The sequence below is a fragment of the Primulina eburnea genome, chromosome 11, assembly GCF_022965805.1.
Source record: "Primulina eburnea isolate SZY01 chromosome 11, ASM2296580v1, whole genome shotgun sequence".
Taxonomy (NCBI): Eukaryota; Viridiplantae; Streptophyta; class Magnoliopsida; order Lamiales; family Gesneriaceae; genus Primulina; species Primulina eburnea.
This window is the reverse complement of record NC_133111.1, coordinates 42193169-42211238: the sequence shown is the minus strand read 5'-3', so window position 1 is coordinate 42211238 and position 18070 is coordinate 42193169. Positions and strand designations below refer to the sequence as shown.

At 34.1% G+C, this 18070-nt stretch overlaps 1 protein-coding gene across 1 annotated transcript; it reads left to right on the top strand.

Moving 5' to 3' along the window:
- The first annotated feature begins 99 nt into the window (after positions 1-99).
- Positions 100-17409, top strand: LOC140806255 (uncharacterized). Its single transcript, XM_073162803.1, is given in 17 exon segments — positions 100-415; positions 2159-2362; positions 2454-2661; positions 3071-3150; positions 4068-4106; positions 5868-5886; positions 7383-7436; positions 9391-9416; positions 9418-9519; positions 9605-9673; positions 10946-11031; positions 12051-12160; positions 12439-12489; positions 13946-14004; positions 15875-15919; positions 16005-16079; positions 16787-17409. Coding segments are annotated over 16 exon segments (1296 nt in total). The 5' UTR covers positions 100-415; positions 2159-2209; the 3' UTR covers positions 16907-17409.
- The last annotated feature ends 661 nt before the right edge of the window (positions 17410-18070 follow it).

Genomic DNA, 18070 nt, shown 5'->3' with positions numbered 1-18070 from the left:
ATAAATAATTATAAATTAACTAAAAATAAAAATGTAAATTACGACCTTAATCTCCTCTTTGTAACATATTGATAATATAATATAGACACATGTATTTAATTTTTTATTAGGAATAGAATCCCTAATTTCCTCACCGGCTAAACCTCCCTCCCTCTCGCGGTTTCACCTCTCGGCCATCGCTAGGTCACTCCACTACGATTTGCAGCAGCCCTCTCATGGTAGGGTTTTCTCGGCGCCTCTAGCTCTCGGTCCACTCATCGCTTTGACACTGTCCCAGTACGCAAGTAGCCGATTCCGTGAAGGGATATGCCGTGTGTACAGTGTGCTGAAGGCTGAAGCATTGCGGCCCTCGCTCTCGCTCTCGTTCTCGTTCTTTCTCATTCTACGGCGCCGTTCTTTCAGTCAAGGACTCAAGGTCTTTTCCCTGCCGCCTCATTCTATTTTTTATGTGTTTCTTTGATTACAGAATCTGCTGTATTTGGTAGGTTATAGCTTTTTGTTACAAAATTATATTTGAATTTAATATTTTGCTTTTATATATATGTTGTTTGCGAAGATAGGTTGAAAAACATTGTTTTTTTACGAATGGAGAAAGCCGAATTTTTTGCACTAATTTCGGGTACCCAATACTAACCGAATTTTTTCGGTACCCAAAGTCGGGTAGTTCAAATTTTATTTTCAGGTTCGGGTAGAAAAGTTGCTACCCGATTTTAGACGAGAATTTGGAATTTCACATTATTATTGTTCTTTCTTATTGTATTTTTCTTTGTTTTATGGGACTTCCGGCTTCTTTTCTCCTTAAATATTTTTCTTCCGTTACTTTTCTAAAAATATTTATTTAATTAATTAGAAAAATATATCGTCTACTTTCGTGAACAATTTTCATTTTTATTAGATAATTTATCAAATAAATAATTATAAAATAATTAAAAATAAAAATAGTAAGCCAAAAACTTGTGTGAGAAGTTATCACTGATCTTATTTGTGAGACATATCTTTTATTTGGGTCATCCACGAAAAAGTATTACTTGAGTATTACTTTTTATTGTGAATATGGGAATGGTTGATCACAGATTAAAATCCGTGAGACGGTCTCACATGAGACCCACTCAAGTAGTAATTGCAATTTTTTTACAAGAGTAATTGCAATTTTAAAATGACCTATAAGGTATCCTCGTTATAACATTGTAACATATGATACTGATAATATAGATTATATGTATTACATTTTTATTGGGGAATAGAATCCCTAATTTCCTAACCGGCTAAGTGCTAACTCTCCCTCCTCCTTGCGGTCTCACCTCTCGGCCCTCGCTAGGTCACTTCATTACGACTTGCAGCAGCCCTCTCTCCTGCTTGTTTAAACTCAACAATTTTGCAGGTGTATTATTTTTTTCACACACACGCTTAAGTTAACCCTAATGTTCTTAGCTACTTTGAAGGGTTGGGTATTTGTTATGCGCTATTCGTAAATACTACTAACCTTGTGATCCTTGTGTGCCAATGATTCACCGTTGTTCGTAAACTGATATGCAAACAATCTGGGGAGGAATGTTTCGCTTCACTCGGGAATTGGATTGTTTTTTAATTAGAGTCTGTGAATCGAATTAATACGCTGCAATTTTATGTTCATTTTGAACCTGGTATTTTTGAATGGCGTCGATCGTGGTTATTCGGATTAGTGTGGTAGATGGGCAGAGAAATGGAAGGTTACCTTCCAGTATCCATGTGCAATGAGGAGAGGATTGAGTGAGGGTGGGCTGGATGAATAAAGGTGGAATGACCGATAATTAAGTGTAGATAAAGGATGACTGCATCAGTTGAGTGTAAATGTGTGAAAGGACTGTGGTGATGGCGTTTATTTATTATATGACATTTACTAATTTTCATATAATGTCGTGTCAATATTTATTTTACTGAGTTCATATGATTGATGTGACAATCTTTTGGCATCAGCGATATATAGCTAAAACAATAACAAATATGACTGGCCGTCAAGCTGTTCCTCCAGACTCCAGTCAATAGCATAAATTTGAAAGAAAATTTTGATGAGTTCCATCTAGCGTTCAATTTTTAAGCTAACAAGTGACAAATGTTGAATTTCTGGTCATTTTGCCTATATTTTTTTTGGATACTAATTATTCTTTGCTTGATATAGAAAGTTGAAATCTGTAATATTGAGAGGAAAAACTTGGCATGATTTCATGGCATGCTATCGGTCTCCATTCCAAGTTCATTCAGTTTGGAAAACATTTTATGGGTGTGGGAAGAAGAAGAGTTCACTGTGTCAAGGGTTTGTAAGAATTTGTTTACTTTGAGATACCCTAGAAGATATTGCTCTTCCGTTATTTTGTTTAAAAAGGTAAAAATCTCATTACTGGTATTGCGAAGCACATGTTGATCCGTTCCTTTTAGTCTCTATAGCTTTGACTGTCATTTTGTTTGTGAATCAGGATTCGACTAAAGGTTTTCATTGTCCAAATCAAGTTTTTTCCAGTAGTATCAGTTCATCTGTTGAAACTGCACAAACTCTTGGCCAAGGTGCAGTTTTTGATTCTGTCATACGTGAAGATGAATCAGCAAGCATCAGTGCATCAAATGGCAGGGTGATGCTTATTGATGGGACATCAATCATTTATAGAGCATATTACAAGCTTATTGGTGGGTTAGACCATTTTGAATATATGATAACTTATAAATGCCTTATTTGAATTTTATTCTTGTTATTCTCTCACATCATGGTATTTGGGCAAATTTGTTTTCTTGATAACTTGAGTTTGCATATATGGGCTGGATATATACATACGTCGTTGGAGTATACCTCGTGCTCAGAGCAAGGTGTCCACATTCTTTTATAGTGTTTGTTTGCTGGCTCTCATTTTCAGTGTCTGAGAAATATATTAATTTTTAGACATAAATAGCGGCTTTCCTCCATCGGTTCAAGATATCTATGATAAATTATACGTGGTTTCTTTGCAGGTTCATTCATGTTAAAAGTTGCATGTATTTTCTTTATGCCTGAATAAAATTCTTCTGCAATAATTGACTCATCTTCTCGATTCATTGGCAGCAAGGTTGCACCATGGTCATCTTTCGCATGCTGATGGTAATGGAGATTGGGTTCTAACTATTTTCAGTGCCTTATCTCTTGTAAGTTTTATATCTCTCGTTAGTTTTAATTTTTTTTGATATTATGGTTTTTCTCTTTTCTCGTGTACATTAGATTTATATTACTAGACATACATTCACTCTTCGTAGTGAGTTAAATATCATTGCTTCTCTTTTTCCTTTTGTCATTTGATTACCTCCACATCTTATGTTAGGTGAGGCTGTGAGATGCCTATGAAAGATAACAGGTTCCTCCTGCAAACTGCTGTTTGAATTTTACTCAAGTCAACACACTATGGATTTTATATTTTTTGAATATAAATTTATTGCTGAAAAAAGAAGATATAATTATGCTCTCTTATTTTCAGTTCCCTTTTTCCAAGACTTGCATCTGAGTGTTTAGTTAAATTTCTTTCAGGGTATATATTACATGAAAGCTTGTTGACTTTTTGTCCTCATACTTTCTACTTCATTATCTCATGTGAATGTTTGTTGGCACATGCTTAAACAATAGTAACAAGCTATCTAATTTGTTACTTGCTAAGTGTGAGCATGCATTGTCCACCCCTGTAGTATTCCCATGACTGCTGCAGCAGTACACAGTTTACATTTGAAGTTCTTACTGGATGGACAATGCCATTCATTAATTACATCCGCCAATACTTCCTTTTCTTCTCTGATTTAAATGCTGATGCTATATATGTTTCATGTTGAAAAAAATATCTATGATGGTCTATGCGGATTTTTTTCCCTGCACGCTACACTATGTCCATGCCAAAATTGAGTTTAATTGTCATGTTCAACATTGTATTGACACCAATACCTATGATGATTTCTTGAACAATCAATTTTAGTCTCGTTAGAATCAGGCTTCTTATACTTGTTTATATCCTTCTACTTCTGCGTGTTATACTTTTTGATCTTCGCACTATTATAATTACTTCATTTTCTTGTTGCAGATATTTGATGTCCTAGAGTTCATCCCTTCACATGTGGCGGTATATCTTTTCTTCCTTCTTGATGGGGACTATTTTTGTCTAATAAATCAATCTTGAGCATAATCTTTCGGTTTAACTTGTTAATTTTGATAATGCAATTGAAGCTCTGTGTATTACCATCCTTAGCACTAGTTGTATTTCCTTTCACGTGATTCGAAGGTGATCCATGGGTTATCTAAGAGACACATATTGTTGATCAGCTTAGTCTGATAAGATTACCGTTCCACCCATCTTCTCAGTTTAATGATGAAAAAAAACATAAACTATGTCTGCATTATTGTTCCCGATGGAGCACATTATCTTTAGACATATCATTTTTTAGTAAAAAATATTGGTGGAAATAAATTTGGATGCGACTCTAGACAGTATTTGTTAAGGTAGAATCCGTGAAGAACTTGCTATATCTAAAGCAAGAATGTGATTATGTCTTATGGTATGCACTATAATATCACATGAGGAGAAGGCTTTAAATTACTGGAATGCATAAAATAAGCAACTTGTCAAGCGGTTTAGTATTCATCTTAAAATGTACACAAGCAGATTCAGTATCAAACATGACATTCAACAAAAATTTTGCACCCGAACTCATTGAGCAAATGCTTGACACAATATAATGAACCTCATTGATAGACTGAGTTTTGCTCCAAGTTTTTTTTCTAGATGCGTATTTTCTTCTGTCCAAAATGCTACGAAGCTTCTGAAGGAATTCATCATTGAAGGCTCGTTGGTTTAGTCAGTGCTGTTAATTTCATGGATAATTGAGTTGAATTTGAATTGAATGAAGATCCGAAATCACCCCATGAATGAAAAGCTGAAGAGGGTAGATCAATGTTGACCTATTGGTTTCCACAGAACATTGATTGCAATTTTGGATTCAAGTAACTGGTTATGCCCCCAAATTAGAATTCATAATGTCTCCATTCGTGGAGGAAACCAATAAACTGATTTTACATTAAATTGGTGAATTGCAGTTCTGTGGCCATGTAGAGCAAAGGGACATTAAATGATTTTCATCCATAAATTGTCGCTTCTATGTAAGAAGGTATATATGCAGAGGGATTGATTGCCATTGATTATGTCCATCTATAATGCACGTTTGGACTGATAAATTATGGACTTAGGTTTTTAGCATTCAGCTTATAAGATGCAAGTATCTAAGATATTTCACAATTGTATAAATGTTTGCTGACTGATGGATTGAATAACTGCGTATGCATATGCATTTCAACATGATGGGGCAAGTATAATTTACTTTGATGTTTCATTTAATGGTACCAATAATTTGACAAGGGGATATACCAAACTAACATTTGATGTCGAGAGGAAACCATTTTTGACTTGTTGTCCTCGTACTTTCTATTGGTACTTGTCAGTTGTCTCCTATTTAGACTTTGAAGTTTAGCTGATACTTATATATTTTTTTAAATTTTTCTTTGAGATTCTATTTCTGATCCTAAAATAATTTCGAGGATAAACCTTTTCAATTGTACAATATACTAGATTTTTTTTGCTGCATACGTTACTAAAATGCTCATTAAGATTCATATAAACAGATGCCTTAATTAAAAGTACACTAACCGATATATTGGTTTTGTGCACGAGATATATCGTGTCCTATTTTTTATTTGAATGATATTAACTAAATGTGCATTTTTTAATTCCTTGTGCTGCCTCCTATATTTCCTTCACATGCTTAACATTCTATATTGTGCTAATATGAGTTCTTTTTCTTTGTTTTGCTTTTGTCACTTTTCTGTGCAGGTGGTGTTTGACCATGATGGTAAGATTTATCATTTTCCTATCTTTTTTCTCTATTGAGTGGGGTTTCTTTGATTTGGTTCATACCTTTTGTACTTGCATTTTATTCAGGGTTGAATGTGTTATATTCCTATTAGTGTTGCAGATATCAAATTTGAAATACTCTATTGAGGCTTGTTTGTCTTCTCCATGTATTGCCAGTTCTTACACAAATCATTCTTCATGCATTTCTTTTCTTATCTAAACCAGGGGTATGAAGCTTTAGTTAACGACCTTAACTATACACTAGGATTTGTTACCTTTTCAAGATTTTGGAAAGGTGGGTAGGTAGTCCGAACAAATTTAAATGAGAAGGCCCTCTTTATGAGAGCAAAAAGGCAACTATCCATATTGATTCTCACTCACCTTCTGATTGTTAAAAAGATGAAGCTTGATGTTTAAATCAGTATGAAAGATTCTATTGATCCTCATGTGAAGGTGATGGTTTGGCTTATAGCTAAGTTTGTTTGTTTGTTAGTTTTTTTTACGGAAGTTGGAAAGAGGATTGAAGACGTTCAATGTTCATTAGATGCAATGTTGAAAGCTTTATCTTCGGTGAAATTCGAAGTCTATATTGGTTGAGTGATCTACTTATCTCGATTAATTGTTTTATAGTAGATTTGCAGCTTAAATTTTATTGTTTTATAGTCCAAACATATAGCCAAGTTTGTTTGTTAGGTTTTTTTTTTACGGATGTTGGAAGAGGATTGAAGATCTTCATTAGCTGCAATGGTGAAAACTTTACCTTCGGCGAATTCCAAGTCTATATTGGTCGAGTGACCTACTTATCTCGATGAATTGTTTTATTGTTGATTTGCAGCTTAAGTTTTATTGTTTTGGACACCTAATAGGTTGCTAAAGTTGAAATACTCTCGCCCTTGTAAAAATTATATTGTATGTGAGTTTAATTTGTTCCAATTGGGGTGTCAATCACGTCGTAAACTTGTGCATGTGGATTGTTTCAGGAGTTTGAGCAAACTTCTGTGTATTGTTTTAACTAGCTTTAAGATCAGTGTAGTATGTAGTTAGTCTGCAGGAAGATGTTTTAGGTTTTCCTTTTTTAATCATATCTTGTAGTGAAATTGTGCATAAAATGAGATCGGACACCTTTTACATGGTTAAGACATTTGTTTGCTTCATAGCTAATACAGAAGAATTTACAAGGATAGGAATTAGCTTCTTATCTGATGTAGCTTGACTGTTTATTTGCTGTATAACTCAAATTGGTTTAATTCGTTCTGTTTAAGCTTCAGTTTTTGAAAATCTTGGGTTGAGTTTTCTATTGCATATTTGCCCTTGGATTCTCATTTTAATTGGACTCAGGGTGGCAGTGGTGGTGTTGGTTGTGGTTGGGAACTGATTCTATTTAGATAGATTTAGGAAAATAATTTTAAAATTTGTTGGAATACTCTTAAGATTTGATTAGCATGGATATGAACATTAAAAAATATTTTGATTAGACAAATTTTTTCTTTACAGGAGTTCCATATGGTCATGCTTCTGCTTCATCAAAACAAAGTTTATTTGCCAAAGGTATTCTATTTGAATTTTGTGTTCAACTCATGTATGTTTCAGCTTAAATTTGAGGGATCACATTTAAGATTTTAAATTCACTAGTAGTGGTCATATATCATATGATTTTTCAATGGCATAAGAATTTGGTTGAAAGTAATTTCTTATTCAACTCTTAAAATATTAGAAGGTTATGCAATCAAACAAGTGCATTTTGTGAACCCTCAACCAAATAAATACAAATAAGTACATTTTTCTAATGGTTCTTCTTTTCGTACCAATTCACAAGCTAATGACATTTTCAGTATCTAAGGACTTTGTTATGGCCCAGGGATATTATCGGGTTATGGGACGATTAACAGGTTTATCGTTTAGGTCCTCGATCCCTTTAGAGGATTTGTCACCCTTTTTCCCTATCACGATGATTGTGATGATTGTGGTAAGGGCTCGTTAAAGAGAGAACCCTTCTATCTCTTAATATACTTTTGCAGGAACTTTGTTGATATATTTTATTCACCATAATTTACTTGCATTTACACAGAAATTCCGACCAACAATAATGGAAAGTTCTCCCTAGACTTAAGACCCAAAATTATTCTATAATAATGGAAGATTTCCTAGAATCAAGAATCATGAAACTCCTACCTGATTTATACCCGAATTATATTGAATTATCCTTATTGAAAGCAGAGAAACAAATAAAAGCTTATCAAGGGAAATTAACTACGGTTTTCCTAATTTCCACCTGCTGATGAATATTTTTGAGGTGTCTGGGAATTGCATTCCTAATTTTGTTGAACTAACCTTTGTTTTTATCTTGTCAGAGTGGATACATTCGTGATCAATGTCAACCTAAAACATTTTACGATATTTGGTTTCCACGCTCCACTAAAATCAACTTGTAGTTTCAGTAGCCTTCTCAAGTTGATTGAAGTGATGAATGTTATTTTCTTCTGTTTAAAAGTGCGACTTGTATGTGTCATTCAATGTGGTGATTTGTATGTGTCACTTAGTGTGGTGGCTCACGCTAGTTATTTTATTGCTGAATGTTGCACCTCATAGTTGGCTTGTATGCGAAGTCTCTTCTGCAAGGTTGGATGGTTTGTTTGTGTTCTTATGGGATAGGAAATGATGTATATTCTCTTGCTTTTGCGTGTAGTTTAGGGTTGGGTAAGTGAGGTAGGACAGTCTGGCTGTTAAATTTTTCATGCAATGGTTTAAAACTGCAAACTGTTCTTGAGTAATTGGCTGTTTTGGCTCCCCAGGATGTGAAGTACTGGTGGACTTTATATTATAAATCTATTGTGAGAGCTGCGCCTTGACCATGAAACACATGTCTTGGCAAACCTTAAAAGCTCAGGAGATGTTTTGAGTGTGCCTCTAATGAAAGGATTGTCTATTTCTAGGGAAATCAAATGTAACAATTATTAACGTAAGCTTGTATATAATGAATCGTGTTATTGTTGTTGTTCTATGTTTTGTAAACTATACATTAGTTGTTATATAAGACAAACATAACAAGAAAAGTACCTTTGGTATTCTCACTGAGATGTTGCCAATATCATCGAACAGATTTCATTGCTTTTGGGCCTTAAATCTCTTAATCAGTTTGTTTGTATTTTCCTTATTTTCGGTCACCATTTTCTTACTGTTAGGCAGGGGCTGGCTTGATGCCACAATTTGTTGATTCAAACCAAATTAATATCCTAGAGGCTTATGTGTTAGGATGGGCAGCTGCATTCTCCTTTTTCGTAGGTTTCTTAATTAGTGTGGTATGTTGAGATTGCAATTTGGGCTTCTTTTCCTTTTCCTTCTGCCCAGCGTGTTTAATGCACGCGTTGATATACTCTTCTGGTGGTTCAGTTCCAAGTTAATTTTCTTCCTTGTGAGAGCGTAGGCAACCATCTTTAAGTTTAATATCACTATTTTTTTTAAAATTTCAATGGTATTTAGTATTTGATTATACTTTTTGCAGGCATGAATTTTCGTCACACCCTATACCCCTGCTTACAAAAATAATAGGCCTCCCACCCCAGATACTATAGTTCAAGGACTTCAGTACTTCAAAGCATCCATTAAGTCTATGTCCGTTAAAGTGATCGAGGTAAGACCTGTAAGACTATGATATTGCCCGATTGTCTTAATCATTTGGGCTGTGGAGTATTAGATCAATTTTACCCTTTAAGCAGGTACCTGGCGTTGAAGCAGATGATGTGATTGGGACCCTTGCTGTGAGAAGCATCGATGCTGGGTTCAAGGTATTTTTGTAACCTTGATATTTGTACAACCTTCGATCAGATAAATGTTAATTTAAAACTGAATTTTGTCCTAGTTATCACTCTTCGAAAAATATGACTAACGCTTGTATTTAGTTTAACAGTTCCATCATTATAATGTGAAATCGAGTTTTTATTATGTTTTGGGAAGCTTCATTATGATTTCTTGTGCAGATCTATATTGGATATGGGATTGTTTCGAATAATGGGCGAAACTATTCTGTGGTGAGGGAGTTTACTAGAGCCCCTCAATATTGGAGAATTTTACTTTGTTGCCCAAAAATTTAGGTACTGTGGGGTTCTTTGATACTTCACATTCTAATTAAGAAGCCAGGCGATTAATTCTAATTACAAAAGTGCAAACATATTTTAATAAAAAGTTGATAACCAATAAAATATTTATTGCAATCACATCCCCCTAAATAACATTTTTGTAAAGAAGACTATAAGCTCTATGGTAAGCCAATGCCAACAAAATTTCTATTTTAATTGTTTTCATAAATTTGTGGAACATATGGTATCATCCATCTAAAACAAATGCTCACATACGTGTTATCAAGAAATTCAACAGCAAAGCCTTTTACACCTTAGCCTTGTTCACTAATACAGTCAAAAACACCTAATTACCAATGATTCCACGACTAGGCGAACATAAACACATGTAATCCAAAAGTACTCATTTTCTGTCATTTAGAAACGAGGTTAGCCCTTATATCCAAGCTTTCCGAAGTAGATTCAATTTCTAACACTTTTCTTGCTTTGAACTTGATATTCCTCAAGCTGCCTTCGACCTGAGAAGCTAGAATATTTGATTAGTTTGATGATTGACTCTATATCTTGAAAATTGTTAAAAGTTATTTAATTGAGAATTTATGGCAGCTGCCTTGATTGTTTGATTCTTGCTGCTAGACTAGTATTTACAAGGTGATAGGTTACCAGGCTTGTTTTGTTGTGCTTTAGTCTCTTAATTCCTAAGCCTTGAATGCGACATCTGGCATTTTGTAGTCAGATTCACATAGGATAATTATTTTGCTTTCTTCTAAGGATTATTCATTACAATATTAAGTTAACAGTGTTCCTCTTTGGGTTTTTAAGTGTGACATCTCTAATGTTTGGGAGGGCTTTGTTCGCTTTTATTTCCAATGATTTTAAATCGTCAATGTCTAAATGTTTCAAAGAACCAGTGGATTCATTGTTTTTCTTGCATTCTCTTATTATTGATTCATGGGTCTAGTTTTTGCTGCATTTCTACAGGTACGAGTTGTCTCCCCTGATAAAGATTTTTTTCAGATTCTATCTCCTTCACTGCGTCTGTTGCGGATTGCTCCTCGTGGATTGGAGTTAGTATTAGCTTTGGCAACAAGCTTCTCGATTTCCATTTGTAACTTTTCTCTTTATTTATGCGTGATCAGAGTACAATGGCCCTCAGTTTCTGTTGGAAACTGTTATGGTTTAGCATCTCTAACTACTCTACAGCTATGAGTGCTACCTTTCAGAGTGTACTAGATGACTACTATCTTTGATTGACTCTTATCTTTAGTGTTTTGATTGTTGTGTTTGAATGAATTTTATGTTATGTAACTTAATGTCTTCTTTCAAGTATATTTTTTGTCGATTTGATGTATATTCCACAGTGCTTAAGGCATGAAGAAAGAGTAATATTTGGTAACCGTGTGGAAAATAAGTTGTTTTTTAATGTGGTCGTTAACTAAGTTGTGCATATGTGATGCGTAGAAAATAAAGGTGAACTGAGAGAAAGGTTTTTCATATATAGTTGGGCAACGTGCAGGAGAACTATAGCATCTGATTTTACATGGTTCTTACAAGGTTTTGTCTAAGTGAAGGGTGGAGTCCAACCTAGGTATGCAAACATTAAGGACTCCATGCTTGTCATAAGAAAAATAGCGAGCTCATATCCAGATCTGTTTAAGCTGACACGGTGATATCATTGATTTTGACGAAATATAATCCATTATTATTAGGTGGATGGAACATAAACTGGACAGTAATGCACTAGATGTAACAAAAGAAGCAAGCTTTTACTGAAAAATGTCACTTAAGCTGGAGGCACTGCAAGTTGTAAATAAACTGAAGTGATGGATTCTACCACCTACTTTTTGTAAATTTGCAAAATATTTTTCACAGGGGTAAATTTGGGGTAGAAGTCCCTTACCTTATAGGTTAGTGCAGTTTTATGTGATAGCACTCCATCTTTTCAGTTTTCACTATGTTAATATTTCACTCCAGTTACTGGATTTTTATGGTTATATGTTTTCTGTTTTGTTTTCTTATGCAACTTAATGTCCTTCACTGGTCTATAAATTGTTTTAGGTTTTGACTTCATCTAAATACTTTCTAGGATGTCCTCGTTTGGGATGGAAGATTTTGCTAGAAAATATGGGGGTTTGAAGCCATCGCAATTTGTTGATGTAATCTCACTTGTAGGAGACAAATCTGATAATGTACCAGGTAAATATACTCTAAAAGAATTCTAAAACTCTTTGGTAGGCAATGTAAGATGAGAAGGAAAGATTATGTTTTGGACCACAAATGCTGTTTTTTCTTTGGTTTACATATTAACAAATTTATCAACATGATAATGGAGATTGAGAATTGCACTTTTTCAGTTGTCTTGTGTTTCTTGATCCACATGTTGGCTTTAAACTCGTTTTTCTTTTTTGTGTAGCAACATTTTAAGTTGCAATTTGAGATCACAAGGCATAATTTACTGATTTTGTGATATGCAGGAGTTCAAGGAATTGGAAATGTTCATGCTGTTCAATTAATCACGAAATTTGGTATGTCAACATGATACTTACCCTAATATTTGAAACCATAAAAAGTTCAATTTGAAGTAAGATTTTGTTTCTTGTTATCTTTGATTTTTTTTTGTTTGTGGTGTCATTCAAGCCTCGGTATTCAAGTGCTAATTGTGCATAGCTTTATAATCATGGATGATAATTCTCTAGTGGTGGCACAATTCATAGATGGAATTTAACCATAAACAAAATTAGAATGAATTTTCAAATAATTGCTATTTCTTAGCCATGTCTCACTTGTTCCGAAGGCATTAGCTACCTTGATATGTGCGATCATAGGGGTATCGGTCATATAATTGCAAGAGAGAGTAAAGCTGCTTCTGGAAAGACCTATAATTCCTTCTCAGCTTGATGGACACTTAACCAAATTCCATCATATCAATTAAAAAATGACAACGAGCGTCTTCTTCCATTACATCTGAAATGAATACTAATAGAAGATAATGACATATTCCCCTTCTATCTCTCCGAATCAACAAAGAGACAGAAATTGGACTTAAAATAAGAAATAATCATCGTCATGGAGAAATTCGAAACCAACATACAAATAAAAGTATAATGATTAACGACCCACCTGTTTCTCATTGAAAAACATTTATCCGATTCTGACAGTTGCTAAATGTTTTTATGAAATGGCTGTTAGATATATAAGATCACACCAATCAATCAAAGGGTGCCAGCAATTTATATTACATTGTGTACTGTTGAAGTGAACATGTGAATGTGGCAGGGATGTAGTTTTGCTGGGAATTTGTAGGACAAGAAGTGCCTCACGCACAAATGTTAAGAAAACTTTATTATTACTGTTTCAACAATTTCCGTTTGTTCTCAACGTTAATGGGTATATCTGAGTTGCATGATATACTTCAAGGTAAGTTTGACAGAGTTTTTTCCGGAAATGGAGTGTTTTTTGTGCCAATCAGAAAGAAAATGAAGTCGATTACGTGATCCATGGAGTCTGCACTTTTTAACTTTCGGACTGAAGATATTTGTTGAGAGAGAAATTGGCTAGGTTCTGTATCTCTATCATTTGAATTCTTCCCATCGTAAAAGTTTAATCGCTTTACCCTCTTATAACTGTTACTATTGTGTTTTCATTTTATATAGTGCCTGTGCATTTGTTGTTAGTTGATACCGTTTTTCACCAATATAAAAATTATAACGCTGATTATATCATGATAATGTGTTTTGAGGAAAAGAATACCGTGAACAAATGTGCTGCCTGATAATACCTCAACCCAAATGATGAGACTAGGTTTTTGTTTTATAGTTTTTTTTCTCAACTTTAATTTACGCTTTTCATATTAATACCAAGATGACTTGCAATTTCTTTCTTCTCGTTACTTTGATAGCTATTATTTCACTTGGTTTTCATTTTCCATTGGTGTCGATTTGATTGTTTCTAGGTTGACTTTGTCCCTTTCTATGTTGTTAGGTACTCTGGAAAACTTATTGCAGTGTGTCGAACAAGTTGACGAGGAGCGAATCAAGAAGGTACTTTGTTATCGTGAAATTATCATGATATACTGGTTTGCACTTGGTTTTCTTAATTGACACTTTTGAGTTGTCCAATAAAACTTTCTAAATTTATGTTCCTTGAAACATTTCAATTCCGTGTATCAAGATTATGCTTGTATTTTGAAAACTCTTGTATTACAATCAATCATTGTCATTTCATCTGTGTTCCACTGTGGTTTGATAATTTGGTCTCGTAACAAAATGATTCTGTGTATTTTTATCATTTCTAAATTTCTAACTATCTGGATTGCTGAATTTAGACATATTCTTGCTACCATCCACTTGTTCTTTTGCAATAGCTGGGTTATGAAGTTTAGGCTGTCATTTGAATTGAATAACTGTCCATTGTTATCCAAGTAATTTTCTTCAATTGTTACTAAAATGGTGTATTTTGTAGCAGTGCTGAATGAAGTAAATATTGTTTAAAAGTTGCAATCAGATCTTTGATTTTATGAGTTCGCATTATAACAATCTAGCTTTAGCCTGGACAAATTCTGGTCTCGTTTGTTTGTTTTTCCTTGTTTAGCATTTTCTAGAAAATAATTCCTGAAAATATATCAGAGAATGTTGTGTTCGCTGTATATTTTTTGGAGGAGATATTCTCTTGCAGCTATCATGTCATTTAAGGATGTGCCAGAGCAAATCATGTCTCATCATAAATTAATAATTTTTTAATTCTGTATAGGGCATTTTTATAGTTAAGTTTATTGTTTTAGAATACAATATAAAAATAAATATTTTAATGGAGTTGTGAGTATTAAATTTAAAACAATGATTATTTTGGATATATTAGAAAAGAAAAAATGTCTTTGGAGAAGGAATAATCCCAAGTTTGGTTTTATTTTCTGGAAATTGAATCCAGAAAATGAGTGCAAACATACCCTCTCTGTTATTGTCATAAGCTACTGCTGCATTTTCCTGCTCACAGACTGTCACGACCAGCCCAACTCCAGGAAATACCGAGCCCAACCCAACGTCCTCAAAAGATATGGTTTATCGAAGACACACTCATGGGAAGTACAAGGTGGCAGATTAGATCATAGGACTCTAGAGTTATCTTGTTTTTAAATCTTTAAATAAGAGATTATCTCAGTTAGTTGGTTTGGATTAGATATGGTTGTTTATTAGTTAGGGAGATATCATCTAGGATGATATCAAGTGGATTTGATTGGGATTCTTATCCCTTAGTTTGGATTGTCAAAACCTTGTATATATAGCTATCAGTTATGAGGGAATAAAGGCATCAATTTTTGTGTTGTTTCTATCAAGTCGGAGATCGTGAGGTTCTCTCTTCAACGAGCCTCAATTATCAACTATCAAAAATAGCGAGACGCGGTCGTAAATCTCAGAAACACGCTCACAATCTTGCGAGTGGTGAATTCTCCCTAAATCGCCCCATAACTAGATCCATTACCCGTGAACGTAACACAGACATGCATGTATATACTCGTGGAGGCAGTTTTATCCATGATGTCCTCGGAGCATACATAGTTTGAATCCCCTTTTTCTTTCTCTATCGAACCATGTTTTAACATATTTTAAGTTTATGTTGGCAAAGTTTCTTTACATTTCACATATCTGGATAGAAGATTGTACTTTAAGTTACAGCGAACCCAAGATTTTTACAGTTGCTTTTCTTGTAGGAAATTTGTTCCCCCTCCTCTAGTTGACATCAGTATAAAATGAAACCGTAAACAAAAAGAAAATTGAGTGGGACTGATAATCAACTAAATAGTCTACTTTTTTGTTAACTGTTCAGTCTGTTTTTATTTTCCTGTTTCTTTTCTTTAGATCTCCGAGTTATTTCTTTACCTAGTGGTCTTTCAGACTATTTTCCTATTTGCAGGCATTGATTTCAAATGCTGAGCAAGCTATTCTGAGCAAGAATCTTGTAAGCTCGCATGGATTTGTCAGTTGCTCTCTTCGTGAGCCGTGTTTCTCTCAAATAAGCACTTCACATTATGTCAATCATGTAGGTTATGTTACGTTCTGATCTTCCATTCTACATGGTTCCATTTACAACCAAAGATCTGACTTTTACTAAACCAGAGGTTAGTAAGAATTACATTTGTTTCAAAAGAGAAAAAGAAAACTACATTTCTACTGTAGCATCTGCATTTTAAAGTTGCTGTAATTATTAACTATGTTCCCGTGCTTGAAAACTTGAAATTACCTTCGCCCCGATATTCTGTTTTAAATCTCAAAGAACTATGGTAGCTGGGTTAGGGAGACAAAGAAAATCTGCCCTGGTATCCTGTGTTCTTGGTGAAGGTTTACTTTCATTGTCTAACTGATTGTATTAGTGCAGCGTACAACTTTCTTATTCATTAAGCTGTAGTTCAGACATTTTTGTCCACTGTGGTAGCATAATGCAACTCATTACTGAAAGAAGATCCAAGTTTCCTTCAGAAAATTTTTTTTGTTGATTTTTCAAGGGAATTTCCATTTGCTCATGAACTGAGAAGCTCTTTAGTTTAACAAATTTCTTATAAAAAGGTGACATGAATACTTGTTTCCTGTATATACAATACTGATCTCAAGATGACTGGGAGGGCGGGATGTAATATCAACATTCTAAGACCATGGTTTATCATATTTGTTTTGTTGAGCACTGACAAGATTTGATATCAATTAAAAGTGGTAGTATTTAGCTGTGTATTGTACGGTATGAGCGTCAAGATTTCTACATCTGAGTTGGATGCTAGTAAGTAGTATGTATACGATATTTGAATCTTTACTTTGGATGATGTTTGAACAGGATGATGGGGAGAAATTCACCAGCCTCTTAAAAGCGATTGGTGCTTATGCAGAAGGATTTTCTGCGGACTCGATTATTAGAAGGGCCTTTTATTTGTGGAAGAAACTTGGAAGCCAATGAACGAATCAGGTGGTGAACAACTTTTGAACGGATGCTGGCCTGTTCTCACCAGTTGAAAATTCCAGAAATATTTTGATCTTTCTGTTGTAGCACATTTGTGCAGAGACACGATGGAAGAAACTTGTGGTAAATTCGAATGCAATGTGCTCTAATCCCAAATGTTACTGTCAAGAAGACACTTAATTCTTCTATTGAAGAAGCTTGGAAGCCAAACTGTCTTAGTTTTTTGTCGAAGTACACGCAAGGAAGCTCGTTTTCCCTTGATGATGAGGCAACAACACATCTGTTAATTTCATGGCTTATCTAAAATTACAGAGCATATAATATCGTAGTTTAAATTGCTGTAACATTACTTGGGTGTATCACTTCAATCTTTTTCCGTATAAAGATGTGGTATATCAACTCTGCGTATGTAAGTGTAGTGTGAATTTATTATTAGGGCACTTAACTCGGGATTTAAATGCATTTACCAAGTTAATCAAATATCGCCTTCCCATTATTTTTCTCTATTTTTTCCCCCAAATAATTGATATTTGATTTCTCAGGTTTCATTTCATCATAATGCATACCACAATTGTGAGGAAGAACACCATCTGTGCTTTTTTTTTTTTCTTCTTTTTACTAAATTTATTTTTCTTTGATTTTCTTAATCTACGCAGTCTATTTAACAATACGCTATATGAGTTTGCAGTATATATTTATATAATTGTATTATAGTATTACTAGAAAAAAATCTATCTAGTCAGAAATCAAATAAAAATTTAGATAAAGACGGAGTACATTTTATATGAATTTATTTTATAGAGAATTAAATTAGATGCTGATATCGCATGTCAATCATTGTTAGTTGTAATTGTTGTTGTAAAGTGAAAAAATAATTTAAGATAAAACGTGGAAAAAACAATCATATTCAAGCTACGGACTATTCCCTCTTAAGTAAGTTTATCTTGAAACTGCCATTAAGTGCTTTTCTCGAGCTTTAACTAATACTTTCTTCTCACCTAAACAGACCCTGCTGCTTCGCCCCCTCCGCACCTCATATTTCATTCCTGAAGCTTTCAAGCTGGATAGAGACTTGCATATTTTTCTTCTTCCCAATAAACTGAATAATCAATTACTTTTTATAGGCAGATTACCGATCAAATATAGGCAGATTATTTGGTC